Source organism: Vigna unguiculata, chromosome 3, assembly GCF_004118075.2.
Source record: "Vigna unguiculata cultivar IT97K-499-35 chromosome 3, ASM411807v1, whole genome shotgun sequence".
In the NCBI taxonomy this organism is placed as follows: Eukaryota; Viridiplantae; Streptophyta; class Magnoliopsida; order Fabales; family Fabaceae; genus Vigna; species Vigna unguiculata.
In genome coordinates, this window is record NC_040281.1 from 50,208,871 (window position 1) to 50,236,325 (window position 27,455).

The window sequence follows — 27,455 nt, forward strand, 5'->3', positions numbered from 1 at the left end:
ATGTAAAGTGATGCTGATAAACACATGTATTCTTTTAGAAAATCTTACTGTCTAATGAACTTTTAAACAAGTTAGTATCTATTAGATTTTAAAACTAATTTGTATCATATAAATAGTTTATATGGCCAACACTTATTACATTTAACCAACTTATATCGAGCTTTGTCTCATTTTTTTAAGTAAAACTTATTTTAAATGTTCTAATTTATATATGTTTGACAGATAATTATTAAATATATATCTTACGCGGAAATATATAAATTCAGTTTCTAAACGTTGAAAATTCTTAATTTACTTCTTAAACGTAAAAAAGTATTTTATCAAACTTAATTCACTTAAAATATTAACGATCTGATTTGTGTCACCGGTAACTCTTTATGTTTTTTTAAGATAAAATTTTTTACGTTTTTGATATAATATTTTACATAATTTATATATATAAACCGTTTAATAATTTTTTATATGAAAAAATCAAATTGAGAAATTTTCATATTAAATTATATATTTAAGTTAACTTATATGAAGTTCCCAAAATTTTAACATACGAGATAAGTTTTAAATACAATAGATCAAGTTATTGTTTTTTAAGAAACTTTAAAAACAAACCTATAACATGTAGACTAGACTCGAACCTTAAATTTAAAAGAGCAGAGAAATTTACATCTCTTGCTTAGATTGAACCTATTTCCATCTCTAGTGGGAGGCAGGAACTTTTCTTGGCGAAGATTTTCTAGGAATCCAGATTTTAAAGCAAGATTGTTTAAGCCATCCAAATTCGTTCTGAATGTTTTTAATATTTTTCTAATAACAAAACGTATATGTTGAGGAAAAACGCTTATAGGTTCAACTATAAGTTAACTTTTTAAAATTTTAATAACGATATAAGTAGAGGTTGAAGGCTTAAAACGTTCCAACTAATCTAACGTTGTTAACCACCATCACTTAATGGTTCTCTATTGCTTAATCAGATGGATAACCGTCATCATCCACGCCAAAACATGTTTTTTTTTTTTTTTTTGTAGCTGTTTTAGTCCAAAGTGTGGACATGAAGAAATTATTATTATTGTTACGAAAACGAATGAATTTTGTAATTGCTGCTTGGTGGATGAAAAGAAAGGACAACACCTAAGAAACACGTTCGCACGTTTTTCACTTACGTAATGATATATATAATAAATATTCCTTCCTACATCATTGGCTACCAATATTGTTCGAAGAGGAGAAAACGAGAGTAATAATAATGTTTGACTTGAACGATTAGAGATTAGGGGCGTTATCTTCGTGGGGATCACGAAGACAAAATTTCTTTGAATCAGCTACCAGTGAACGTTTTATATAAGCATACATGTACAAACGCCTTAGGAAAAACAGCACAAGAAGTTAAGAAACAAACAAAAATTTAGCAATGGCTGTCTCTCTTCAACATCGTAGGTTGTTGTTGATTTTGTTTTCATGGATGTTCATAATGATGGGAAAGCCAGCAACAGTAGCGGGTTTATTTCAGCCGAGTCAGTGGACACAAGCCCATGCCACATTTTATGGTGACGAGAGTGCTTCAGCCACCATGGGTATGTTACAAAAATTCATTAATTAATTAATTAATTAATTAATAATAGAGCATAACGAAATGAATATGAGTTTGTAGGAGGAGCGTGTGGATATGGAAATTTGTTGATAAACGGTTATGGGACAGACACAGCAGCTTTGAGTTCTACATTGTTCAACGATGGATACGCATGTGGGACATGTTACGAGATACAGTGTGTGGAATCCAGTGCGTGTTTTTCCAATGTGCCTTACACCACAGTGACTGCCACCAATATCTGCCCTCCTAATTGGGCCGAGGCCTCTGACAACGGAGGGTGGTGCAACCCACCTCGTCCACATTTCGACATGTCCAAGCCCGCTTTCATGAAAATCGCACAGTGGAAAGCTGGAATCGTTCCTGTTATGTACCGAAGGTAATGTTAGTTAAATATCTAATATTCTTAGTTAATGGTATTAGTGAAGATGTGATGTGGTGAATAATAATTTTTCAGAGTGGCTTGCGTGAAGAGTGGTGGACTACGATTTTCTTTCCAGGGAAATGGGTATTGGTTATTGGTGTATGTGATGAATGTGGGAGGAGGAGGAGACATTTCAAACATGTGGGTGAAAGGAAGTGGAACCGAGTGGATCAGCATGAGCCACAATTGGGGAGCTTCTTACCAGGCTTTTGCAACATTGAGTGGTCAATCTCTTTCGTTTAAGGCAACCTCTTACACCACCAAAGAAACCATAATAGCTTGGAATGTTGCTCCCACCAACTGGGGCGTAGGATTAACGTATTCCTCCAACGTCAATTTCAGTTAAACATCACACACCATCCTTTTTATTTACTTCATTTCATCTCCACGCTTTTTTTTTTCTTATCTCACAAATGTTACGGAGACATTCTCTTTTTCTTTTTCCTAGTTCAAACAAACAAACCACCAATGTTGTCACACTGCTGGCACAATGAGAATTTCTTCCACCGGTCAAATATTTAGAATCATTAAAAATTATGAGTAGTTTTGTTTACTCATACAGACATATATGTTGCACGCACGTGTTGCTGGATCGAACAAGAAAATCTCCTCACGTATCTTGTTTTTCACGTCTCACTCGATGACTCACTGCTGCTTTCTTTTTCTGATCTTACGTTATACTTTTTTTGCAAATTTGGAATTAATTAGTTATTTTGGTATTCGACTCTCAATGGCCAAATTAAAGAAAGGACAAAACTATTAAGTGTTGATGATATTATTATTTAATCATGGAAGTATACGATCTTAATAATTCAGGCTCGGTAATGCGTGAATTGTGAAAGTAAATGAATGAGGTGTTAGTTATGATTGAGAATTTGGGTTGCTGATGAAGGTGAAACAATAATTATGTGCGTTGGTTGTGAAGGGAGGGTTTGGTGGCCATGACATGTGCTGTGCTACCGTGGCAGTTGGTATGGTTAAGCAAGAGGTTGTATGGGTTGTGGGTCGTGTCGTGTGCCTTTGTATCAATATACTCAAAAAGTTAGAACATCAATGTGGTAATTTTCGACCATGTTACGCTTTTTTCTTTTTAATTTTTATTTAATGTGGAATATTACCTGTCGGAGTAAGTTACGTTATTATTGTTGGAAGAACTAGGTGCTTTAAGTGACTAACCAATGTCACACGAAATGAAAAGTTTATAACCAAATTATATAAAGTTAGAACACCGATGTAAAATCCAAATTAGACTTAGAGGACTGGATGGTCTTTTTGTCAATAGTAATCAAACAAATGTATTTACTTAAGCTACCAAACCAACACTTTACATTTTGCATCAGATGAAAAGAAAAATATTTTAATTACTATTTTTTATAATAGTGACGCTAAATTTAACTTATAACCTCGTATTGTCTGTCTTAATCTTTCAACGTAAGATCTGTTTGTTACAGCTTTGTTTTTTGCGTATACACAAAGTTAAGTAGTACTTTTTTTAACCATTCTTTTTATTATTGAATAAAATTTATTAACAATCTTGTGTGGATCTTTATGACTATTTTTCCTAATTTAAAAGTGAGATTCATTAAAATAAAATTATAATTCCTAACAAACTTGAACCAATAAAAAATTTCTTGAAAGAATTTATTGGTTTAATATTGAAAAATTCAATTTAAACGTAAATTTTACATTATTATTATTATTATTATTATTATTATTTAACAATGTGTTATCATATAATTTAAATTCAAGCATTTATTTTCCCAAATATCTAACTTTTTGTAATAATCTGTTAACACTTTACTAAATATTAATATGAAGATAAAATTAATTTTTGTATATATATAAAATCCAGTCTACTAGATTCTTGTGACGGATATATTAGAAATAAATGACATTAAAGTTGATCTTATTTCCAATTTAAAAACATTAAAAAGAATTAAAAAAACATTAAAAAATCTTACTACCATGCATGTTACTATTGAAAGATCCAATCTGATCTTCAGAAAAACCAAAAAAAGATCTAAATCTGATTAATTTGGTGTATGTATAAAAACAAAACAAAGACTATCTGTTTTAAATCTTGGAAGGTAGTAGGCTTGAGCTTGTTGTTTTCTTGCATCTTGGGATGTACTTCAGCCATGGCTGTCTCCTCCTAACCATGATGCCATTTTCATTTTCACTATTTTATATTTTCTTCTCAATGCCACATACTTTCCTGCTACTACCAAAATTTATAAAATCCAACCTTTCATTCTACCACCCTAATATAATATATTTCTAATTATCCAGGTACACTCAATAATTTCACATTCTTTTAAAATACCTTTTAGAACAAAATAATTTTAATTATGGTACATTTTCTATAAAAAAGTTACTAGATGGGGTAGGGTTACGTGCCTCCGACTTAACCAAGAAGAAGCAATGTTACTTACGAAATATATCACGTGAAAACACCATACGGATCTGTGGTTCATTCCACATTCCTCATCATCATTCATTTCACATCATGTCTATGTATCTATCAATTTCTTATTTTGTTATACTGCGTGCTTTAAATATAAGAACTTCTTCCATGAATTTATAGCAACCTTTAATAAACCCCATGTGATAATGTGTGTACAAATTTTAATTCTCTTTATAGCTTTTGCCTTCGATTACTTGTCTCATCAACTTAATGACATAGTTTTTTTACCTAAACCGTGTTATCATGGTTGGTATAACTATATATAGAAAATACACCTTTTATTCTCCCTCCAATCCTTTTCTAAGATATTCAAATTTTTAAAACCTAAAACTTTATTATATTTCTATAATAAATATATTCAACTTAAATACAACTAATATACAGCAATTTCATAACCAACCCAATTCAATTAAACTGTAGTTTGATTCACTTGATTTCAATGTAATTAATGTTTTTACTATCAAAATTTATCTTTCTTTAATAATTTATAATAAAAAAAATCATTATTGCATTTAAATTTACTATTTCAACATAATGGTTTTACGTCCGTGCACAGGCCAAATAATCAGGTATTCTTAATTACAAATTAAAAAAGGGATAAGTAGATAATTAATGTAATATTAAAATTTAAGGATCTGTTCGATTAAAATTAAAAAGTGAGTTATCTTGTTTGAATATTTTTAAATTCCAGGGTTTTATTTGCGCATGCTATTTTTAATTCTCTTTACAAGAGATGCCTTTGCATTGCATGATAAATGCATACAGCACCTTTCAGTTCATGTAAACAACGTTGTTTAACTACTGTGAAGGCAAGAACAATTACTGTTCAATTTTTTTTTTTAATATTTTATATCAATACTCAATTATGCGTTTTTTTTATTACTATTTCCGTTACTATAGAGGTACGAAGTATAAACAGAAGCAAGGGACAAAGGGAAGAGGATATATAAAGAGTTGGAGTTCATAAAAAGTTATTTACTATATTAAATAATATCACTAACTAACAGCTAATAAAACGATTAGACGCTCTAATTGAAATTAACGCCATGAAATATAAAAAGAGGGACACTAAATAACAGTGGTTGGCTATAATTAATATATATGAAGCGTGGCAACTGTTTTTTGGTTAAGTTATTATATGTAACGAATTACTAAGATAAATATTTAGTCTTTAACAAAAACAGAATCTTTAATTAAAAATTAAATAGATATTTAATTTAGGGCAGTAAAATTAAATAGTTTGCTCAGGAAAGTAGAAACTAAGAAAAGATTGATTCTTGAAATCATATTTAATGTCTTATCGAAAAAAAAAATTGTTGAGAAAAGTGATATATTCGGATGCTTAAAGTGGAAGGGCATAATCTCAATCTCACGGAAAAGCATGCAGAAGAATAAATTGCAGAAGAATTTATGAATGTGTTTAATTAAGAAGGAGAAAAAAGTGACAGCGGTGAAGTAGAAGAAGATATTAATATTAGTTTTGATATTAATATGAAAAGTAGGAAAAAGAGTGAGAGTGTGTGATATGTGTTATGGTTGCATGTAAAAGTGTATAAGAAGAGTGGAAGAGAGGGGTATTGGGTCCGGTGGTGGAGCCAGAGTGAGGAAACAGAGGGGTCCACGATCCACGGTGAGCGTGCACGGAAACCGAAGCCTCTCTACGCCACTTCAAAAATAAAAAGAGCATAAACGGAAAAAACAGCTGTAACCTTTTACTGGGTTTTTTCCCGGGAAAATATTAACAGCCTCGCCACCACATCCTTCCCAGATCGCTCCACCGGAATCGTCATGGACCGCTCCGCCGCCAGACTCAATGTTCCTGCGCCGGTAGCCTCCGGACCCTCTGCGGAGGCCACTCTACGCCACGTGGACCGCCTCATAAACTCCAATCACTACACGTCGCCTTCCAGGACAATTTACTCCGACCGCTTTATTCCCAGCAGATCTGCGTCGAAATTCGCGCTCTTCGACATCGCCTCGCTACCCGAGGGCCGTGATGACAGCTCCAGTGCCTACACCACGCTCCTCCGCACCGCCCTCTTCGGCCCCGATGCCGCCGGCCTAGCGCCGCCCCTCACGCCGCAGAAAACGGCCTCGCCGCCCATGACGCTTCCCAGCCGGAATATTTTCCGGTACAAGACCGAGACGCGCCAGTCCATGCACTCGCTCTCGCCGTTCATGTGCGACGATTCCGTACCCGGAGTTAATCACGGCCCGGTCAAGGCTCCCAGGAAGGTTCCCAGGTCGCCTTTTAAGGTGAATTTTGATTTAATTCAGTTTAATTTGGTTTAATTTTTTTTTTGGTGCCTATGGAGATTGAGATGTTAGTTTGTGTTGGTGTTTGGAGTAGGTCCTGGATGCGCCTGCGCTGCAAGATGATTTTTACCTGAATCTAGTGGATTGGTCTTCGCATAATGTATTGGCTGTTGGTCTGGGTAACTGTGTTTATCTCTGGAATGCTTGTAGCAGCAAGGTGATTTTTTTGTTGTTGCTCGATTTAGGAACTTTGATTTCGCTTTGGTTGTGATGTGTGCTGGCCGGTGTTCTGTTTATGCAAATTGAAAGAATTGTCTTTGTGATTATTCTGTATTGATGTGATCATGCAGGTTACTAAATTATGTGATTTGGGGATTGATGACCTCGTTTGTTCCGTAGGCTGGGCTCAACGTGGTACGCACCTTGCGGTTGGAACTAGCAATGGTAAAGTTCAGGTAAGAGTTTACGCTCTGATCTCTGTCGCATTTACGGATTCGTATCGGGGGTTCCCAAAGGATGATATTTGATTACCAGGTTTTATGATTTAAACCGTGTTTGGGGGTTGGGTTTTATTGCCATCCTCTCGATCGTGAAAAATGGTGCTGCAAGCTTTAGTCATGGCAATTGATATGTGGTGTAGTAATGCAATGATGCATGGTAGCCCTCACCCTAGTGGAGCACTACAGCCATTTAGCATTATTGTTATGGGGGTTGATTAGCTTCTGTTGATCCTGAAGCCCTAAAGAAATTCTTCAAAAAGAAGGCACATTGGGGTAAACCGTCAAGATAATGATGCGGTCCTTCGTTGAGAAAAAAATGGCAAGTAATTAATTAGAACATGCTAGAGTGTATGGGAAGCAATTGAAGATAGCTTCTAAGGGAAGTCAGTTAGTTGCTTGACATCCTGTAGGTGAACTGAGTCTTCCAGGGGACAGAGTACTTCCTGGTTGGATTTTTAGCTTTCAGCAAATGAGTATCAAATTGCATGCCGCTGGTGGTTTATCTGTCTATATTATCCAGAATGGAATGTAAATTATTTTAATAGTCATTAAGGAATGCAATATCATGGAAAATAATCTGATGAATTTTTCTTTAATGACATGGTTCATTATAGACAAATAATAAGCGTGTAGATATGTTTGTTTGGGATTAGGTTGAACTTTCATTAAAGATAAAATTTTCTATACTTTTTTTCCATTATTTTATTTTAATTTTACTGATGGTGTTTAAAATTGGAAGGTTAGAAAATTTCTGTGTTTATCATTTTTTGTGCCCCTCCCTTCCATTCACTTCGTTAAAACGCTTTCTTGGGGACGAATCATTCCCTTTGCCTGCTTTCAAGAAGCAGAGACACTTAAATACCTCCTTATACACGCTTTAGTTCATAGGTATATTTGTGCCATTCCAAAACCTTGTGTTATAGACCTTGTCATGTTGTGTCACGTCATATTGCGTTTTATTGTCAATATGAAGTTAGGTTGATAAATTTTGGGGGAGCGATCACTATAGAAGTGAGTAATGTTTCTCACACTCTATCTGTGTACTGGACTCATGCTCTCGAGTAAACCCCAGTGGGAAGAACCTTCAAAACTGTGATACTAATGGTGTGAAGTGAACTAGAAGCTAAGCTGATGGAAGTGTAGAGGCTCCACTAAGAATGGGAGTTCTGTGGTAGGTAAGAAGCATAGAAACTCCAGTGTCCAGGTATTTCTACGTGTCTAATGTTGGACACTGACACATGTCAAAATAGCTTGGAAACTTGTAGACATAACTCAGATAACACTGCTTCAGTAAAAAAAAAAAAAACAAAGGATACGGCTACTGCATATCCAACTTTTTTTTGGAAATTTCATAACCAAATTTCAAACTATTAGATAACAGAAAGATAGATTGCAAAAAATCTTGTCGCATATTCCTTCCCTGTTTTTCATTCAGGTGTTTAAGTTTGGCTTCCTAATTCCTCTCTGGTGTAATATTTGACTCCTGACTTCCTCTTAGGTTCTTGATCTCGACCTCCACTGCATTTTGGTGGCTTGCTCTATTCTTATTTTAGACGCCCCTATTTCCATTGCTTTGTGATTTTGTGCTATGGGCATTTCGTTTGGGCAGTTTTGGCTTCGATTCTAACATTTCTTCTGATCTTTACGATAATTGATTACTTTAACACCATTATAAATCATTACGTATAGGACATTACTAATTTCTCTGTGTTGTGTTTGGTGCCTGCGCTTCATAGGGTCCGGTGTAACAGTCAGCTAATGTGGATTGTGCTTCTGCTTGTTTCATTAAATCATTTATTAAATGAGTTAATGAAATTTTTGGTTTTATCATATTCATACTGAAAAACGTAAATATGTCGGTTTGTGTCTTTAAATGTAGAAACTTAATTTACCTTTATGTAGTCCAACTCATTTGCTCTCAAGGAGCTAAATTGGGGCTGGAGAGATATAGGTGGCTCAATTTCATTTTAAGTTTGATATCTAGTGCATTGCTTCTACACATTTTCCTTGAGGCTAAGTTCCCCAAGAAAACAAATTTGATCTCTGCTTAACTACTTTGCATGATCACAAAAGGATTTTTTCTTCCCATTGCATCCGTGAAACTTGCTAGTTCATTTTATGTTTTTTCCCACCCACCAATTAAACAATACTTGGGTCTAATTATTGTCCATGTAGATTTGGGATGCTTCTCGTTGCAAGAAGATAAGGTCTATGGAGGGTCATCGGTTACGTGTTGGAGCCTTGGCCTGGAGTTCATCTCTTTTGTCTTCTGGCGGCAGGGATAAGAATATTTATCAAAGAGATATCCGTGCACAAGACGATTTTGTCAGTAAACTGTCAGGGCACAAATCAGAGGTCAGTCTTGTTTTTATTTCTTACAGTTTCATCTTGTCTAACTATTCTACTGTACATGATATCCAACAACATATTGATTTTCCTTTTTGTTTCTTTAAAGGTTTGTGGACTGAAGTGGTCTTATGATAACCGTGAGTTGGCATCTGGAGGAAATGACAACAGAGTATGCAAGTGCAAACTTAAGCATTCTTCTGAACTATTATTCTTTATTCTCCTGCACAAGTACTAATAATTTTTTTGGCAGTTGTTTGTATGGAATCAACACTCAACTCAGCCTGTCCTCAAGTACTGCGAACATACAGCTGCTGTTAAAGCTATTGCATGGTCTCCTCATCTTCATGGACTTCTTGCATCTGGGGGAGGAACTGCAGATCGATGCATACGTTTCTGGAATACTACCACCAACTCACACCTAAGCTGCATGGACACTGGAAGTCAGGTAAGAGTACTTGTGTTTAATCTGTTTATACTTTTTATGTCAAATTCACTACATTTCAATACTTTCTGTAATATGAGGATGGCTATTTGTTGGTACTACGTATTCTTTTACTGGTCGCTGTAATATGTGTTCCTTCCGGTGAAGGGTAATTTATGAAATGGAAATAATAAAATAGCGCTTGAAAGATGATTCAGGTTATACAATTGAAGAGAGATAAACATGTTTAAGAAAGGATTAGAAAAGGTCATGGTACATCAATGTTGGACCTCAATATGAATAGGACTCTCTGTTAATGCAATCTTTCTGATTAATGTTGAAAGATAAAGATTTAATGATTTCTTGTAGACATACTTTCTTTTCTAATTCTTTTTGAGTGGTAATTAATAAGTCTTGACATTTTTTTTTTTGTTTAATGTGAAATAGGGATTTAAAGCCTAAAAATGTAGAATCATCTTAAATGAATAGTAGCTGAATAATTAGTTACCAAAAGAAAGAGGTAGAACTAGGAGGTTAGTCATTTTCTGCCTGTAGGTTATGATGACTGGCAAATTATGACATTTAGTTGAAGGCTTATGAATGACCATCACATCTCTAACGTCATAAGATGCCCTAAGGGCCCTTTAAGCTTGAAGTGGGAACATTGCATGAACCTACTAAATAATGAAATCCAACCTTAATTTAAAACAATGGGGGTAACAATAATTGAACCCTGACCAGTTAGACAAGGAATCTGTAATACTATGTCAAAGATCAATTCCATTAAAAGCTTAAGCTATTGGTAAAGGCTTACACAGCTTTATAGCATCTCTAACTAAGATCATCATTATTATTATACCATAACTCTGGGAATGTACCAAGCTGAACATGGATTGGTTATTTTTCTTATTGATATTATTATTGTAATTCCGGGCTGGGAGGCGTGAGTGAAGGTATGATAACGGAATATTTGCCCCCTGCCCTCACCCAAACCTAAGTTCAGAATTCACTTGATGTTCCTCTTACATGGAGTCAGTCATCTCCTGTCACCCTTAGAAATCCAGTTCTGGCGGTAAAATCATTATTTGCTCTATCATTGTATAGAAACTGAGACATTACAATGAAAATAGCTTGTCTAGAGTTTATTATACTAATGTAAAGTTGGAAAAATGCCTAAATTAAATGTCATTTTAGTTGACCATTCATAGCTCGGAGGTATGATTCTTTAAGTTTCTTCCGGCCTATAAATTGTTTTAAGAACTTGTGGCATTTACCACTTCAAATATTAAGACATTTGGAGATACATTTTCTTAAACAATACCTGCTCTGCGCTTTCCATTTTTTTAATACAAATAAAATGGTGTTCAACCTTTATATTTGGCAGGTTTGCAATCTCGTGTGGTCTAAAAATGTCAACGAACTAGTAAGCACACATGGTTACTCCCAGAACCAGATAATTGTTTGGAGATACCCCACAATGTCAAAGGTACACCATCTACTGTGATAAGATGTATCTCTTTTTTTATTTTTACTTTATTCAAACCTGCTTTACCACCATTTTTGGTCCTTTGATGCAGCTGGCCACTCTTACTGGCCACACATACAGAGTTCTCTATCTTGCCATTTCTCCAGATGGACAGGTATTTCAGTTCTTTAACCTATTCCTTTTTCTATCACTCTGTCTTTGATTATGAAAATGATTTCTTTGTCGTATCATCTATATGTTGTGTTTCTGCTTGTGATGAGTTATACTGTTTCAGACTATTGTAACTGGAGCTGGAGATGAAACACTTAGGTTCTGGAATGTATTCCCATCCCCTAAATCACAGGTAATTTACTCATTTAAAGATGGATAAAAACAATTGAAGCCCTGCGGCTTTTTTGTATTTGTGAATATAGTACGTTTAGTCATACTAGGAACTGTATCACTATTACTTTGACTACAGATACATTAAATTCACTTTAAATAGTTTTTATGACAGCTGCAGTTTTCATTTTTCTTTCTTGTACTTTTCCCCTTTGAGAAATAACTTTTAATTTCAAGTTGTTTTGCATTTTATTAAAATGAGTGGTGTATCATTACTTGAATTTATCTATTTTATGTTTGTTCCTGGAAAGAAACTAAGTATATAGGACAATTATTATTTGTGCGTATGAAAAATGCTTTGTATATCTTGTTCACGTGGGATTAAAAAATATTTAACCAACAATACAATTATATACTGCAAAAACTTGATCAACAATCATCATGCCAATCCTTTTACTTCATGTCATATATTGCTTAAATATGTTTGATTGATGGTTAATCATCTAGTTATCCCTGCCAACCTCAGTAAAATGATTTAGTGTTTAGATTGGATTGATGGTTGTTCTCATCAAGTGATGGGAATAAGTCCTTTTATGTTAAATTTCACATGACCATTCCATGTAAAAAATTTGCTTTCTCTCACTTCTTAAATGACATTAACTACTTAACTAAGTCAGGGTTGACAAAAAAATTTCCGCATGATACGGTCGTGTTTAATGAAAGCATCCATTCCCTTTATTTCCATGTTTATATGTTAATGAAGGTGACCATTGATGCAGAATACTGACAATGAAATCGGAGCATCATCTCTTGGAAGAACTATTATTAGGTGATCGCTCGTGGCATTTTGATTCAATCATGTGGCATATTTCAAAGTTTGTTTTCCTGCACAGAACAAATTTCAGAACAGGAGCAACATGATGAAAAAACATACCATATGAAAAATAACATCATAAGGAATGCTTTACCGTTTGGAGAGCATTGCAGGGAGCTATGAGAGTATATTGTGGCTGCCAAAGATAAAGACATTCATGCGATTCGTGTGAAGTCTCATTTCTTACTTAAAAATAGGTCATTTTTTTATTGTTCATCGGAATTTTATACATGTTAATGGAGTTGTAGCTTCTTTCTTTCCCTCTCCTTCTATTCTTTACTTCTTTTCCATAATGCTCTCCGATGTTATACATTCAAGGCGAGTACACACAGAACACATCCTTAGCAAGCTTGTAACAGCTGTTGTATATAATTATTCCATTTTAGGAATTTTGGTACTTCCTTCAATTTTTTAACCATCTCATTGCTTCTAATTATCGAGAGTCTCCTGATTTTAAAAGTCTACACATTATCACTACTTAGTTCATTATTTATTTATAGTGAAAAATATATTTTCAAAATTTTTAAGACAATACACTAATTGTTTAATGAAGTTTTATTTGAATTCCTGTGTGGATTCTCTCTCCAACATATGATGCATTACCAGTAGTTGAAACTCGAGAACAAAATTTAACACCCTGAAAAATGTATGGAATCAATTTCTTCAAGTTAAAATTGGTAATATCATTATCACCAATCTTTCTCAATTACTTGGAAGTCTTAAATATCTCCAGGAAATGCAAAAACTTGCAGTACTGTGTGATGTAGAGACAAACTATAGTTGTTTTAAAAGGATTTTCTATTATGGATGGAGTACTGAGTGATTTGTAGAGCCATATTAGTATGTGCATTTTAATTTTTAACGACAACAATATGCAGACAGTTCAGTTCCATCAATTATGGTTCAAAACTAACCAAAGCTTAGTAAATAAAAATATGATGTTACGTTAAATATCTTGAGGAATAGGTTCATAGCTTCAATTGGATAACCTGCTGCTTTCAAAAAAGTATGAATTGCATCCTGTGTTTTTAATGCTCCCGTAAAGTCCCAGATAAGGAAGCACTTGTATGTTGTGTGGTTGGCCCATACCCTTAATATAAACGTTTTTAAAATTATTTTTAAGATAATAAAAAAATCAACATTTTTATAAGTTCAAACAATTTTGTGCTTAAATTCTTTTATATCGATTTATTTTAAAGTTTACTTTTAACTTTTTTATTCTTAAATAAAGCTTACTTACAGACAAACTAATTTTATTTTACATGGAAATAATTTTATTTTTTATTTTTCTTGAAGTTCGTATTATCTAAATATTCTCATAATAACCCTTTTTCCAATTAGTTTAATATAAAATAATTTGGTGATATTTTCAAAATCTGGCCTTTTTTACACGTGTTGGTCAATCAAATTTTACTATCTCAGATTTTTTTTTTTTTTACTGTTTTATACCTCATTGAAGTTGTTATAGACAAAAACGAAATTTTATAGTTTTTCTTACACAAAAGCACTGTAATATGGAGTACATGAAGAGCATTGGAACGAGTGTTGTACTTATACAGAATTATTTAAGTAGAGTTTCACAAGCAGCGTTGTGATTAGAGAGTTAGAACAAGAATTACATATATTTATGATACATGAATATATTGCAAGTGAGGTAGCATTTATATTGGCATTGTTAATTTTCCATGTGTAGGCATTTATGAGCTCTTTCATGGCTTCCTGGTTTCAACTTTAACGTCATTTGTTTCTCAGGTCTTCCTATGAATAACTCCGTCTCCACCTCTTCTTCCCTCTTTTCTGTCACCACTTCCAAATCCTCATCACTCAAATAACGCCGTCGTTCAATCATGTACTACAACAAACAAGTCATCTTCCAAATTAACTTCTAATCAATATTAAGCAATATCAAAAACAGTCTTAATAACTTGTATAAAAATAAATAAAAGAGAATAGTTTATACTAATTTATCATTTTATGCAAATAGTGAATAATATTGATGATAACCTGCTGGCGTAAGCGTTTATTTACTTGGAGTAAGCACTTTTCCTGAAGTCAGTGCAAAGAACATGGTAATTCTAATTAGTGAGCAATTTAGGACAGATTAATTAAAAAAATATGCGTGCAATAAAAAAAAGATAACATTACCTCTTCTTTTAACTTCTCAATTTGCTCCTTGAACAATTGATTCTGAGCAAAAACGGAGTCATGGTTATTGATCAAGGGAGTTATGTTAAGAAAAATGATTTTTTGACTACTAAATTTTGACAATTTTATCTTACAATCTTAGGTATCATTTTATAAGTTGTTTTCTATTTTTTCTTTTTCTCATTTTCAATATTCAAAAACCATTTAGAAAATGACACTTCATGTTATAAGAGAAAGTTGCCAAAATTTAATAGTAAAAAAATATCATTGTCCTTATATTAATTATACTAATTTGGAGTCTTACCAATTAATCAAAATCGATCATAATGTCACAAGTAGGTTGTTTTGTGGTGTTGATGCTATGTACTCGTTATATTGAGGAATTTATTCTAGGGAAAAGTTTTTCAGATATGTCCATACTATATGGGTCTTAAAAATATCTTCAACTTGGATTGGATAGATATTTACCTTATTATTGAAGAAAAACTTAACTTTCTAATAATTATATATATTAATTATGATATAGTTCATTAACATGTTCCAATATTTATATCTTTAACATTTATATAGTCAAAGATTTAACTTTAAACTTCTTTATGAGTTTCCCATAACTTCTTGTCACAAAGAGATTATCAATACAAAAGGAAAAATGATTAAATTTGTAAATTTCTTCCTCCTCTTCTTTGATGTGAAACCCCTCAAATTGTTCTACATAATTTTTTTCCTACAAATAACCATTTAGAAAAATCTTTTACATATAGATGATAAACTTTCGACCTTTGTATCAAGACATGTTGCAATCACTTGTATCTCTCTGTAAAAAATGTCATCAACTTCACCATCAAGGAATTGTGAGTTTTTCGGTAATTGTTTACTCATGGGCTCTTCCCAACTTCATTGTTGATTTTTCATGAAATTTATATCTTTACTTACAAGAATTTTTACATTTTTGTAGTTCAAAAAATCTGTAAACTTTGGAAGTGTTGTATTTAGTAAAAACTTCAATTTCAGCATTCTCGTCCCCCTTTACCCTCTACAAGTTGTTGTTCAATGTCAGCATTTTCGCAAAACTTACTAAAAAACATATTTTTTTGTAGTCCTTTTTGTTGTCAAACTTTATTATTTGCAACATGAAACCACTTTGATTCTTTACCAGTATTTTATGTTTTCAACAAATAATGACAACCTCAATAGTGAAAATTTAAAGAAATAAATCCAACAATATTTGTGTGAACCAACTACAGTTTTTGAGCTGCTCTCTAAACGGTTTAAGGAAAACTTTTAGATCTCATTTTCACCTAAATGCTTCTTTTCATTTTTGTGTTATTTTGTACTTTGTTAATGAGATCCAACAATTATATCTTGATCGGATAAAAGGGATTTGGTACAGTTTTGTTGTGGACTCGGTAGAAGTGTTGTTGGACATGAATCCAACTTCTACAGAATTTACTTAGAAGGAAAACAATTCAGATGAGTAACAAACCATGTGTATTCAGATTATCTTTCTTTGTATTTAACATTTTGTGTCTAAAACATTCTATCTTTGAAGTGCTGTTAGCTTCCATTAGATTAATTATTTCAATCTTCATAAAAAGACAGAAAAATTGTGTGATTGAAGAGTACCTTTCTTGCCCTAATTTTTTCCAAGCTGCGTTCGAGCTGATTCTCTACCTGTCGTAACTCGTCAAGACTGCATGTGTCCAATTCATCTCCCAAAAGCTTCCTACAATATCAAACAATCTCAAATCTTAAGTCAATCATTTGTTATTCCAATGCCAATCAGAATATAAAACCAGTGAAGTGGGTTCCGAAACCTTCTGGAATTTTCTAGGTGCTCGATTCTCTTTGCCATGCTCATATCACCGTCCTTCAGAATCTGCATGTAAACACATAACGTCAGCCATAAACAGAAAGTTTAAATTCAAATAGAGAAGTCGTGTGTGCGTGTGTGGAGATAGTCCATTAACATACAGAGAATTCAAATAGTTGAAAACAATGTAATTAGACATGCAGAAAATTAATTATTTACAATTTAAGTTGTTATCATGCCAGACACAAATAAAAATTATAGGAGGCTAGTACATCAAAAGCTGATTCCGAGAGATAGAATGTCCAAGTGCATTAGTTGCTGCATTTGTCAGCAACGATATTCGCATCTATCTGTCGAAGTTTAGATCGTTCATCACCGTAAATTAAAATTCTTGAAGATGCATATCTGTTTTTAGGAAGATAAAAAATGGGGAATCGATATCCATTTCTGACATTTACTCCTTCACCAACAACATCAATTCTCCAATCAGAATGTTTGTTTTGCTGAAATGGGAGAGTAGAGTACACTAAAAGTAATTGGATTTGGTTGTAAGTGTGGAGAAGGCCGGTTTTTCATCGTATGAAATGATGATAGTCATAATAGAATTTGAAGTGTTGGTTTAACTTAATTTTCCAATGCATAATCCTAATTTAACTATTTTTCTAATTAATGTCAAATCTGACACATTTTTTATGCCAAGGAAGGACAATAAATCTCAGGTAACATTACCATAATTCAATAGTTCTAAATGATATGATAATGGTTTAATAATAAACTCAACAAAAATTACTCAGATGAATTTTAATTTATTTAAGAATTTAATATTTAGATCAATTTAATTTTACAAAAATAGTTCATAAAATTCACCAAAAATAAAAACATTTTTTAGTGTAACCGTGAACATATACATTATACATCAAACCACATTAAATTCTTTGTATCTATTTTTTTTCTCTTTTACTTTTTTTTTATTGTCTTGTTCCTAACCATATACGATATACTGGTTACCGACACTATTTGATAAATGTCTTGAGCATTGTCTATTTGAGCAAGGGTATAATGGAAAGAGGATTATTAAATTTATTCTGAATTTCTATAGCTAAGTTAGCTTAGTCTTTTATATATCCTATATGCTATAAAAAAAAACTTGCTATCTTCGCTTTTTATGTTATTGTAGCAAGATGAATGATATTTTGACATCAAAATCTTTTTGCACCTATTTAACACTATCTTTTAGTTTATTTTTTTTAGAAATGCAAAAATTTACTTTTTGTTGAAATCGTTTGTTAAACGGTGGTTATCAGTATCATATAACCTTTTTCCTTTTAACAAATTTCTAGAAGTGCCTCTTAAGGTGTGTGTCTTACCTTGCTTAATATATTTGAATAGCCATATCTGCTATTTTAGCCTTTTCACTTTGAAAGATAATCATCACCTCTTTTAATCTTCTGTTGAATGATAACTTGAATTTGGAATTTACTATGTCTGTCTGGATATTTAAAAAACAGTGTTTGATGATATTTTCGCATATTATGTCCAATTCAAAATTTTATGAGTGTTAGGAATATGTTTTTCCAGATAAACTTGAAAAATCAAGAAAAAAATCACTAATAAACATATGAAACCCACTAATTTTATAATTTTTAATAAATTTTAACTGATATGGTTTACTTAAATTATGCAGAACAATACTATATTTGTTAGTACTCCTTTTTGTTACTGATACTTTAGACTTCATATAATTATATCATGAGTAAGGTTTAAGGTCAAAATGGGCAGTGTTCAATACTTCATTATTTATTTATTTGTGTCGTGATCCTTTAATTTGTCTTTTGTTGTATTTTTTAATTAATATTATAAAACTTCTACTGATGAGTTAGAATACTTTTTTCTCATGTTTCTTGATAATATTTTGCATGTAAAAATAACAACACAACCCCAACAATATCATATATATGTGAGTGTGTGTTTTGATCATATGTACGAGTATCTGTGTGTGGAGAGCTAACCTGTGTATTTTCATGGATTCCTTTGTGGCTGTCACCAAGGTCCTTGATCTTCCTTTGATAGCGTTCAACTGTTTTGTTTATACTGTAGCATCTCCAATAGACAAGAGCATTAAAATTTCTTAGGCACCACTGATTTGATCCAACAGCATGACAGAATATTTGACTATGAATACTAATTGAAGTTAACTAGATAATCTCATTTCACAAGAAAAAAACATTTATCCATGTTATCTTGAGTATGAATAACTTAGTGAAGAGATACATAATCACATTTCACAATAAAGCTTATTATGTAAATCCCTTTTTCTCTTTATTTTTTTATCTCTTTCTGCTTTTCACCATTGATTAACTATGTCACTTATGAAATAACCAACACAATAAGTTCTATGTCGGTTGTCGTTACAATTTTCACAAAAAATCTCATTTTTTTTTATATAATCTTTCTTTTCCTAAACATTTTATCAACTACTTAACCTCAAAATTTTCACATATATATGTCTTCTGATAACAATCTGTTTGGGCTGTCATAAATTACAATTTAGATTATAACAAAACTTGTGTCATAGGGAGGATCTTTGAATTCATAACAAGTAAAACAAAGGAGCAACTAGATTCTTTAACAATAGTTTAGTACTTTTGTGATAATTTGTTAACTATACTTCCATTCACATTACTCGGATATGTGTTATATAGATATAGGGTATTAAGGGATGTCATTTTCTACGTATATTCTGTTCGAGGTCATTTAGTCTGAGTAAAAGTGTAAGGTGGTGTAAATCTTGCTCCTTTATGGTGAGTAGATGTAAGAGAGGAGACTATGTCTACTTGCAGTTTTCCGCATGAGGGTTTCAGACTGTAAGAGGTGTGGCAAGTTGGTTCTAAATGTACCCAAACATTGGATTATCATTAGTCATATCCAATAGGGTTATGCAGTGAAGTTTTTCTGATTGTTTCAAAATGCACAAGTAGCAGAAAAGGTGTGTTAGAAAGAGATCAATGAGGGAGTCTTATAAAGGTTGTGTTACATTGTTACATGTCTTTCAATTGGGGTTTTGAGGTATGTTTTGGTTATGTACTGATATTATATGCAGGAGAGAAATATGAAGAGTATGGGTCTCATTATGGTTACCTAATTTTTATATCTATTATCATAAATATAATTTTTTAGCATATATTTGGACACCTCTATGTCTTTATATTTATGTCTCTCTTTGCTGATAAAAGGAACATTACTCGGATATTAATTTTGTTCTTTACATTCATAGTAATCTGGGTGTGACAATGATAAATATGTCTGTTCACGTAAAAACGATTTTCTAGTTCTAGCAAAACTAAAAAGAATTGCCTTAGTTATAATGCACACTTGCTTCATATCCAAACAAGTTCTTCTACATAAAAGTTGTAAGTGTTTTTCTGATTAAGTTAAAATGTACTGATTAAAATGATATATAATAGCAGCATACATAAACCCATGAATATAGGATAAACTATAAAAACAGAGATAGAAAAACGGAGGAAGTACTACTTTCCAATCGTGTATCTAAAACAACATTGGAATTTGGAAGGAGTTTTTGGCATCTTTTTTAAATATGTGGCTTAAGATACTTCATGAATTGACCATAATATAGTTATAGTTAACGATATAACACGGGACAATGCCTTGGGTTTGTACCAAGTTCCCTCAATCCAATGCCCTGGGTTTCTGTAACTACAGTTCACACTTTAAACAATAATTTGAGAGAAAAAGCAGCATAGTGGCAGAAAGGTTTTGAATGGATAATCTTAATAGTATTTGGTAATTGGTTCATCAAATAAACTAGACCATGCAATCAATCCACGCAAGTAACAAGGATAACTTTAACCAATAGCTGATACTCATGCATGCCACAGAAAAAAGAGAAACAATTTTTTTCCAAAAAGAGAAACATATTTTAAGTAAATCAAGGCTAGCTCTTATTTTTATGTTTATCTTATTTTAAGATTCCAAGATGGTAGTATCATAATCAAACCTGTCCTCCGTTTAAACAACTACTTGTTCTGAAACAAATATTGCATGTTTTACTTAAACTGTTATCCTAAATCTTATTAACCCATAAATTATTATAATAGAGATTAATTTATTAAATAAAAATCAATTTTAAAGATTAAAAGTAATTAGTTATTATAGAAATTAATTTATATATCAAAAATCTCTGTTATAAATAAAAAATTAATATTTAAATATTTAGATATAAGAATTTTTACTTTATAAATTAATATTTAAATTAATTATTATAAAGATTAATTATTTTTTATCTTTAAAATTGATAATGATTTTATTGTAGTACTGTGAAATGAGGTAATGTGTAATTATGAAAGTCTGATATTTAAGTGACATTTTTAAATAAGTATCTTTTAAAAATGATTTTTCTGTAACAAATATATCTTTAATGTTGATAGCAGTGCTTAGAAAGGACAAAGCAGGAGAATATAATTGTATCACAGCATTGCATTACTCTACAATTATAAAGAATTAAAGTAAATAACACTACTTAAAATTAGTATCTATACTGTAAATTAAAAGAACACATAATTAGAATAATATTCTTAGATTCTTTTATACAACAAATAAATAATTACATACTTTTTTAAGGGTATTGCTAACCTCGCACAAGGTAAATAGCATTAGACCTCTTAAAAAATATCTGTTTTAATAGCTCAATTTTTTTTAGAATGGTAAATATTTAAGTGATATTTCAATTGCAATTTGTAATTCATACTGATTTTAGTTTGGTGATGTCTACATTTCTTTGTTTCTTTCTTTTTTTCTTAAACTCTTCATCTTTTCATTTATTTCTTCCATAACCAAATTTCTTCCCTTTTTTTCACACATGTACAGACTAAAATATATATAATATTTTATTTATATCACCCTCTATTTTTACCACACCTATGAGTAAGCATGAATTGTTTTTCCATTCCTATCAACAGTGTTAATTTCATTAGAAATCCAACTGGCCACAATATTATCACTTGTGTAAAAAAAAAAAAATAAAGAAAATCATGATACGAAATATCTTCCGGTGTGAACAGAGGAGTGAAAGAAGGATGTTCAAGTACAAGAAAATTTAAAATCCTATCTATTACATACAATTGTAGATTAAATTGTCAAATGGTGTTTTTTTTTTTTTTTAATTAAGGCAGAGTATAACACATTTTTCATTGTAATGATGAAGTTCCTTAGTATTTTATACAATAATTTTACTTATATTTTATATAAAAGTATGCTACTAAAAATAAAAACAGAAAGTTGAAGAGTAAAATAAACGATCAATACAAATCCTAACTCCTGATAAAATTAAAATCAATATATAAAGGTGAAGAGTTTAAGAATGAAAAAAAAAAAAAAAAAACTTAACTGAGTTTCAACTTTTAATAAATTAAGATATTTTTAATTGAGTTTGGTAAACTTATTTTTATCTATTATATATTAAATATTTATATATTTAGCAATTGAATTTTTATTGTTTAAATTATCTTATTTATTCGGTGTTAGACGATGTGACAAATATAATTACTAAGATAATAATTTTAAATATTATTTCATATTATTCATTTTATTTTACAGAGAGAATACAAGATAATGAAATTAATGATGAAAACTCGATTACAAAATATAAAAATTTTGATCACTCAAAATTTAATACTCAATTAAAAGTACATAAATTTATAAAAGATACAAAATTTATTTAAATTTAAAAATAATAATAATAAAACGAGGATAAACATTATATTAAAATCAACATTAAGTACAATTGAAACATCACTCAAATATTCACCATTTTTCAAAATTCTGATTCTTTAAAAGCATGTTTTTAAGATATCTATGCACATAGGTTAATAATACAACTATAAAAAAATTTATAAATAATGACCAGGTGACTAAAAATAATTAATAACTGTAATAATTACTTTAAATATTAATTTATAAATTAAAATTTTGTAACTAAAAATAATTTTTATTTTTATTATGAAGTGTTAGTGCACGTCAAAATATACTTAAAAACCTACTTTTAACAATTTTACTTGTAAGGAATAAATAATAAAGGTAACATAGTTTGGAAATGTACGTGGATAGTTGTTGTGTGGTCTATTTATACATATAGGAATAATATAATTTTTAGAAAAGGTGAAAAAGATTTGCAAGAAGTATTTAATTAAACCCAAATTAAGATTTGGATATGAATTATAAATAAAGTGAAAAAAAAAATCATATTCAAATTAGTGCTTATGTTCTCTTATCTAAATTAGATCTTTAAATTCCTAGTTTCCTATAAACACGTAAGTTCAGGTTCCTTTTTGCATACATATACACTAACCTCGCTATAAGACTTTTAGTACAGAGTGCTCTTTCATTTTTACGGAGGAGATTCACACACTCTTTTTGACTAAAAAGAATCTCTTTGAAGGTTTCATTCTACAAGTCTAAAGTGTTATAGGAATGGAAGCATGAAAGTCAAATGAAGGACTCGATCAACAATACTAGAAACTTTTATTGAAGATCTAACTTTGTTAAATGTTTATCATAATTGTGTGTTTATATGTCTTTTTCTTTCTTCCAAACCTTCTTTGTGTAATTTTAGTGTTTGAATTTTTTGTTCTGATGCTTTTGTAAAAGGATCGGAACACAACAAGTATTCTCAATTAATATATCCTTCTTTGTTGATAAAAATATGAATAAAATGTATAATTGATAACTAAAATAATTTGAATTATAAATTGATATATTATTAGTCACAAACATATTTTGGCTACCAAATAAATTGATCACTAAATTAGTTTTAGTTAAGAATTTAATTTCTAAATTAGTTTCTAATCATAATTTTGATCACTAAAATTACTCATTATTTAAAAAAAAATCTGTACGCTTTTTCTAATTATAAATATAATCTACTTTTTTTATCTATTGCTTAATATTTTCATGTAAAAATCAATAATATAATTTATTTTCATTTTGAAATATAAGGCATTGGTACTATCTGCACTCCTTGAAAAATTATTTAGTTGTGCAACACTAATTTTTCTTTAACTATAATAGGTTTTTTTTTCTAAATTTATCCTTAAATCATTAATTAATGTACATGAAAAATTGAATAAAGTTTTAATTTTTAAAACTAAACTATTTCATTCTTCACTTTTATAATAGGGAAAAGGTGACTATGTATTGCATTTTTTTGTATATCAACTAGAATAATTAAAGATATTTTGATAAAATAATTAGTATAATAAATTTTTAAAAAGAGTCCTATAAAACGATTTTTTTTTAAGACAATCCTTATAATTAGAGCCAAAGAGAGTATCTTTTATTCTAACAAAATAATTATACAACTAAATTTTATTCTTTAATGTTTGCATCATAATTAATATACGTAGATTAATTTAGAACCATGTAAGAAAAGTAAGATATAATTTTAAAATGAGTAAATAATAGATAAAGCTGCTCAGTCAAGTTTTCTAAAAACAAATTTGTTAGCGGTTAAGTAGGTTACAATACTAATGACATGATATAGAAAATATAGATAAATAAAATTATTTCTTAATAAACTCACTGTAGAAAAACAACTGAAATATTAGTTGTTAACTTTTTATATTTTAAATTCATTATGAAATCTATTAAAGTGATGGTTTTTTTTTTGTAAATTATATATTCATTTATTTGTTAACAATGTACCACAATGATAAATGAAAAGAAAAACAAGATTAAGTTTAATGCAATGAAATATGAAAATAGAAATAATGCAATCCTATAAGAATTGTTAGAAATTAAAATTAAATTTGTGATATTATTTATTAAAATTAATAAACTTAAATATTTCTATATTTTAAATGAATTAACTATTTTTTACGTAAAAGACAGAGAAAGCACAATTTAGCTAAGTCATAAAATAAATTTCATTGTTTCTTTTTGTTTAGTAATCTATGAACAATACACTATGAAATAAAGGAATTATGCAATATATGAGTCAGATTGTGGTTGTTGATTTCTTTTATTAAGGTTAGTGAGATTTAGCCAAATAAATAGATATTTATTAACTCTTTATGAGAGTCAAAAAATTTGACCGACATAAAAATTAACTTCTCAAAGTGTTAAAACATATATTGCATCCGAATGCTTTCTCCCAGCTCCATTTACATAAGATAAAAATGTAATTAATTTTCTTGTAATAAACATTTCATTTTATATAAATAAATTTATTAGACTATTCCTGATCTTGACTATATGTATTTACATTTTGTAATTTAAAATATAATAAATAATAGCAGTTAAATATATATCACGTAAAATTTGATCGATTACGTTATGTTACAAAGGACCAATAATTTTTCCTAAACATGTGTATATCAATTATAAATTAATTGATACTTATTATAACCCAATTTAGCCACTATAATGGAATATGCTTGGTAGAGTGTTATATCAATTATAAATTAAATATTGTTACGCTTTGTAGTCCTTTTTGTTTTAACCATCAATTGGATGTTTAAGTAAAAAGAGTGATCAGTATATATGATCATCACTCATTCACTCTAAATACCATTTTAAAATTTAATATTTTCAACGTTTTCTTCTTATTTTGTTATATGTACTTTATTACACTCATATATTTTTTTTTAATTTAAATAAATTGTGGTAAAGGACAGCTTATCTTCAATTAACTGTGTCTTTTAGGGGAAAGTGCACCGAAATAACTTTTGACAAAAAAAAAAACTGACACGAATAGCAAATTATATCGAGACCCTTAATTAAGGTTAATATCAGACTATTCCTTTCAATTTACCTTTCTTGATTCACCTTGAAGCCTTTGACAATCACTGTCTTCTTATGCAAGAATTCTTATTGTGAATTTCTAAATAAGCTCTATTAAGACAGAAAAAATCACCAGATGCAGTGAATACACATAACTACCATGAATGATCCTCTTTAGCTTATTTCTTTTCCAGCTTCACAATGGACATTCGATGCGTACAGCACAATGAATTTCTCTATAATATTATATTCCTTAAGGCAACAAGTATTAAATAAGGATCACTAAAATCCACATAGCATTTATACGATCGATAACCATCTTAATTAAAAACATCAAATGACACTGACAAGGGGCTGAGCTCCATGGTACGAGCCAAGCAAACTAGGGTCAGGAAAAATTGTTTTATCTTTATTGCTTCAAATTAATCTAAGTACGATTTTGGCAGAAAAAGATTGGTCCAACATTGAAAGAATACACACACTAATCAAGTACTTAAGCAAATAATCAAACAAGTAACCTACACTGAAAAACAAGTTCGGGAGTAGTAACGTACCTTGAAGTTGAACTGGAGAACTCGTAAAGCCTCCCTCTGGTGGAGAAGATGATGAGTGCGACTTCAGCATCGCACAGCACCGAAAGCTCAAAGGCCTTCTTCAGCAAGCCGTTCCTTCTCTTCGAGAAGGTGACTTGCCTACTCGTTTCGTTTTCGATGCGCTTCATCTGAGTTTTCCCCCTCACCATTTTTCCCGTTTTGCCTATTGTCTGGACAGAGAGTGTGATATTTTTGGCAAAGAAGCAAACAGAAAACGAGATCTGGATAGCCAAGGAAAACAACACAAGTGGTGTTTCTAAAAATAGAAATCAAACCTGACAAAATTTTAATGTGGAAGCCAACAATGGAATCTTTTGTGCCCCTGAGTGAGTAGACCCAGCTACCAAGGAAGTTTTTGCAGGCTCGATCACAGAAACCCTAACACAGTTTTCCGGAAGAGAGAGAAATAGAGGCTCCAGTGACTGATTGATTGATGGATTGGTGGTTCCACCTATATAACCTAGCTTCTTCTTAGGTTTTTCCTTGCATATAACATATATTATTATTATTATTATTTATGAATAATAATAGTAATAATAAAATATAATAATGGGGCATATATCCCAACCTAAATATTCTTGCGAAATAGAGAGATAATAAAGGTGGTGAAACTCGAAAGGGAGGAGCGCCTAGAAAAGAACCTAATCCTATTTTTTCTTTTTTGGGTAAAGCCCGAGAAAAAAGAAATTGGGCCTTTCCCAAATTGAGAAAACTGGGAATAAATGCTCCCAATGGCACGTGAATCCACACTTGTTTACACGGGCCACTTCTCAAAAGAATGACGCTTGTGTTGGAGGCACAAAACCCTCTTCTGCCATAGTCTATTCTTCTGACACGTGTCCGTCCACACCGACAACCCATGCTTCCGGTGACATTTACTCGGACAGGGCCAATGTCCCCATGCTAAACAGCAAACAAACTTGTCGGTTCCCACTTGCCAGTTATTTTCGGACAAACAGGAATGAAGAAGTGCAACTGCAATTGCAAAAGAAAGGTACTACTTCTGTATTTTAACCTTTCTTTTAATACGTTTAGATTATTATTTTATTCTCTTTACAATCATAAAATTGTTAATGTGATTAATTTAGTTAAAAGAAAGCTCATATAATCTTATTAATCTATGTTAAATTTTAAGGAAGTTGTAACATCTAATATTGAGGGATGGATGGCGGAAAGAAAGGGTCAAAATAGTTCTTTCATTTGGTAGAAGGAGAAAGACGAAAAAAAAAATGGGCTTGGTTGGGGGTCATTATAATTTTATGTTCATCATGTTTGTCTTTTCTTAACATTACGAATATTATTGTTTACATCGCATCTTATTTTTTGTTTCAGATATTTATATTACTATACATTTTCCTTTATTTTATTATTTATATAACTATGCAACATTACAATAAATTCATCAAATAGAAACTGATTTAAAAAGAAAAATAC

The 27,455-nt window shown here is 30.9% G+C and overlaps 3 protein-coding genes across 4 annotated transcripts; 2 read left to right on the forward strand and 1 right to left on the reverse strand.

Annotated features, from left to right (window-relative positions):
• The first annotated feature begins 1,375 nt into the window (after positions 1 to 1,375).
• LOC114179160 (putative expansin-A30) lies at positions 1,376 to 2,725 on the forward strand. The gene is made up of 3 exons (XM_028065396.1): positions 1,376 to 1,568; positions 1,646 to 1,961; positions 2,040 to 2,725. The coding sequence occupies exons 1-3, from the start codon at positions 1,406 to 1,408 to the stop codon at positions 2,350 to 2,352; spliced, it is 792 nt and encodes a 263-aa protein (XP_027921197.1). The 5' UTR covers positions 1,376 to 1,405; the 3' UTR covers positions 2,353 to 2,725.
• A 3,257-nt stretch (positions 2,726 to 5,982) lies between these two features.
• Positions 5,983 to 13,078, forward strand: LOC114179106 (protein FIZZY-RELATED 2-like). The gene is made up of 10 exons (XM_028065325.1): positions 5,983 to 6,726; positions 6,821 to 6,943; positions 7,077 to 7,181; positions 9,402 to 9,581; positions 9,682 to 9,744; positions 9,826 to 10,020; positions 11,381 to 11,482; positions 11,574 to 11,636; positions 11,757 to 11,825; positions 12,583 to 13,078. Exons 1-10 carry the CDS (start codon positions 6,259 to 6,261, stop codon positions 12,634 to 12,636), a joined length of 1,422 nt encoding a protein of 473 aa, XP_027921126.1. The 5' UTR covers positions 5,983 to 6,258; the 3' UTR covers positions 12,637 to 13,078.
• Positions 13,079 to 14,165: 1,087 nt separating this feature from the next.
• LOC114176151 (agamous-like MADS-box protein AGL14) lies at positions 14,166 to 26,502 on the reverse strand. 2 transcript variants are annotated; one of them, XM_028061090.1, is made up of 8 exons: positions 26,297 to 26,502; positions 25,983 to 26,191; positions 18,642 to 18,723; positions 16,637 to 16,698; positions 16,446 to 16,545; positions 14,823 to 14,864; positions 14,682 to 14,723; positions 14,166 to 14,529 (listed from the first exon to the last, which is right to left on the reverse strand). In XM_028061090.1, exons 2-8 carry the CDS (start codon positions 26,168 to 26,170, stop codon positions 14,353 to 14,355), a joined length of 693 nt encoding a protein of 230 aa, XP_027916891.1. In that variant the 5' UTR covers positions 26,171 to 26,191; positions 26,297 to 26,502; the 3' UTR covers positions 14,166 to 14,352. The 2 variants fall into 2 exon arrangements, with proteins under 2 accessions (XP_027916891.1, XP_027916890.1); XM_028061089.1 differs by having other exon boundaries at positions 18,642 to 18,732.
• Between the last annotated feature and the right edge of the window lie 953 nt (positions 26,503 to 27,455).

Coding starts and splice junctions, on each gene's coding strand:
- LOC114179160 (XM_028065396.1), top strand. CDS start 1,406: ATGGCTGTCTCTCTTCAACATCGTAGGTTGTTGTTGATTTTGTTTTCA. Junction 1,569..1,645: donor GAGTGCTTCAGCCACCATGG/GTATGTTACAAA, acceptor ATGAGTTTGTAG/GAGGAGCGTGTGGATATGGA. Junction 1,962..2,039: donor GTTCCTGTTATGTACCGAAG/GTAATGTTAGTT, acceptor ATAATTTTTCAG/AGTGGCTTGCGTGAAGAGTG.
- LOC114176151 (XM_028061089.1), bottom strand. CDS start 26,170: ATGGTGAGGGGGAAAACTCAGATGAAGCGCATCGAAAACGAAACGAGT. Junction 16,546..16,636: donor CACCTAGAAAATTCCAGAAG/GTTTCGGAACCC, acceptor TTGATATTGTAG/GAAGCTTTTGGGAGATGAAT. Junction 14,865..16,445: donor AAAAAATTAGGGCAAGAAAG/GTACTCTTCAAT, acceptor GTTTTTGCTCAG/AATCAATTGTTCAAGGAGCA.
- LOC114179106 (XM_028065325.1), top strand. CDS start 6,259: ATGGACCGCTCCGCCGCCAGACTCAATGTTCCTGCGCCGGTAGCCTCC. Junction 6,727..6,820: donor TTCCCAGGTCGCCTTTTAAG/GTGAATTTTGAT, acceptor TGTTTGGAGTAG/GTCCTGGATGCGCCTGCGCT. Junction 7,182..9,401: donor CTAGCAATGGTAAAGTTCAG/GTAAGAGTTTAC, acceptor TTGTCCATGTAG/ATTTGGGATGCTTCTCGTTG.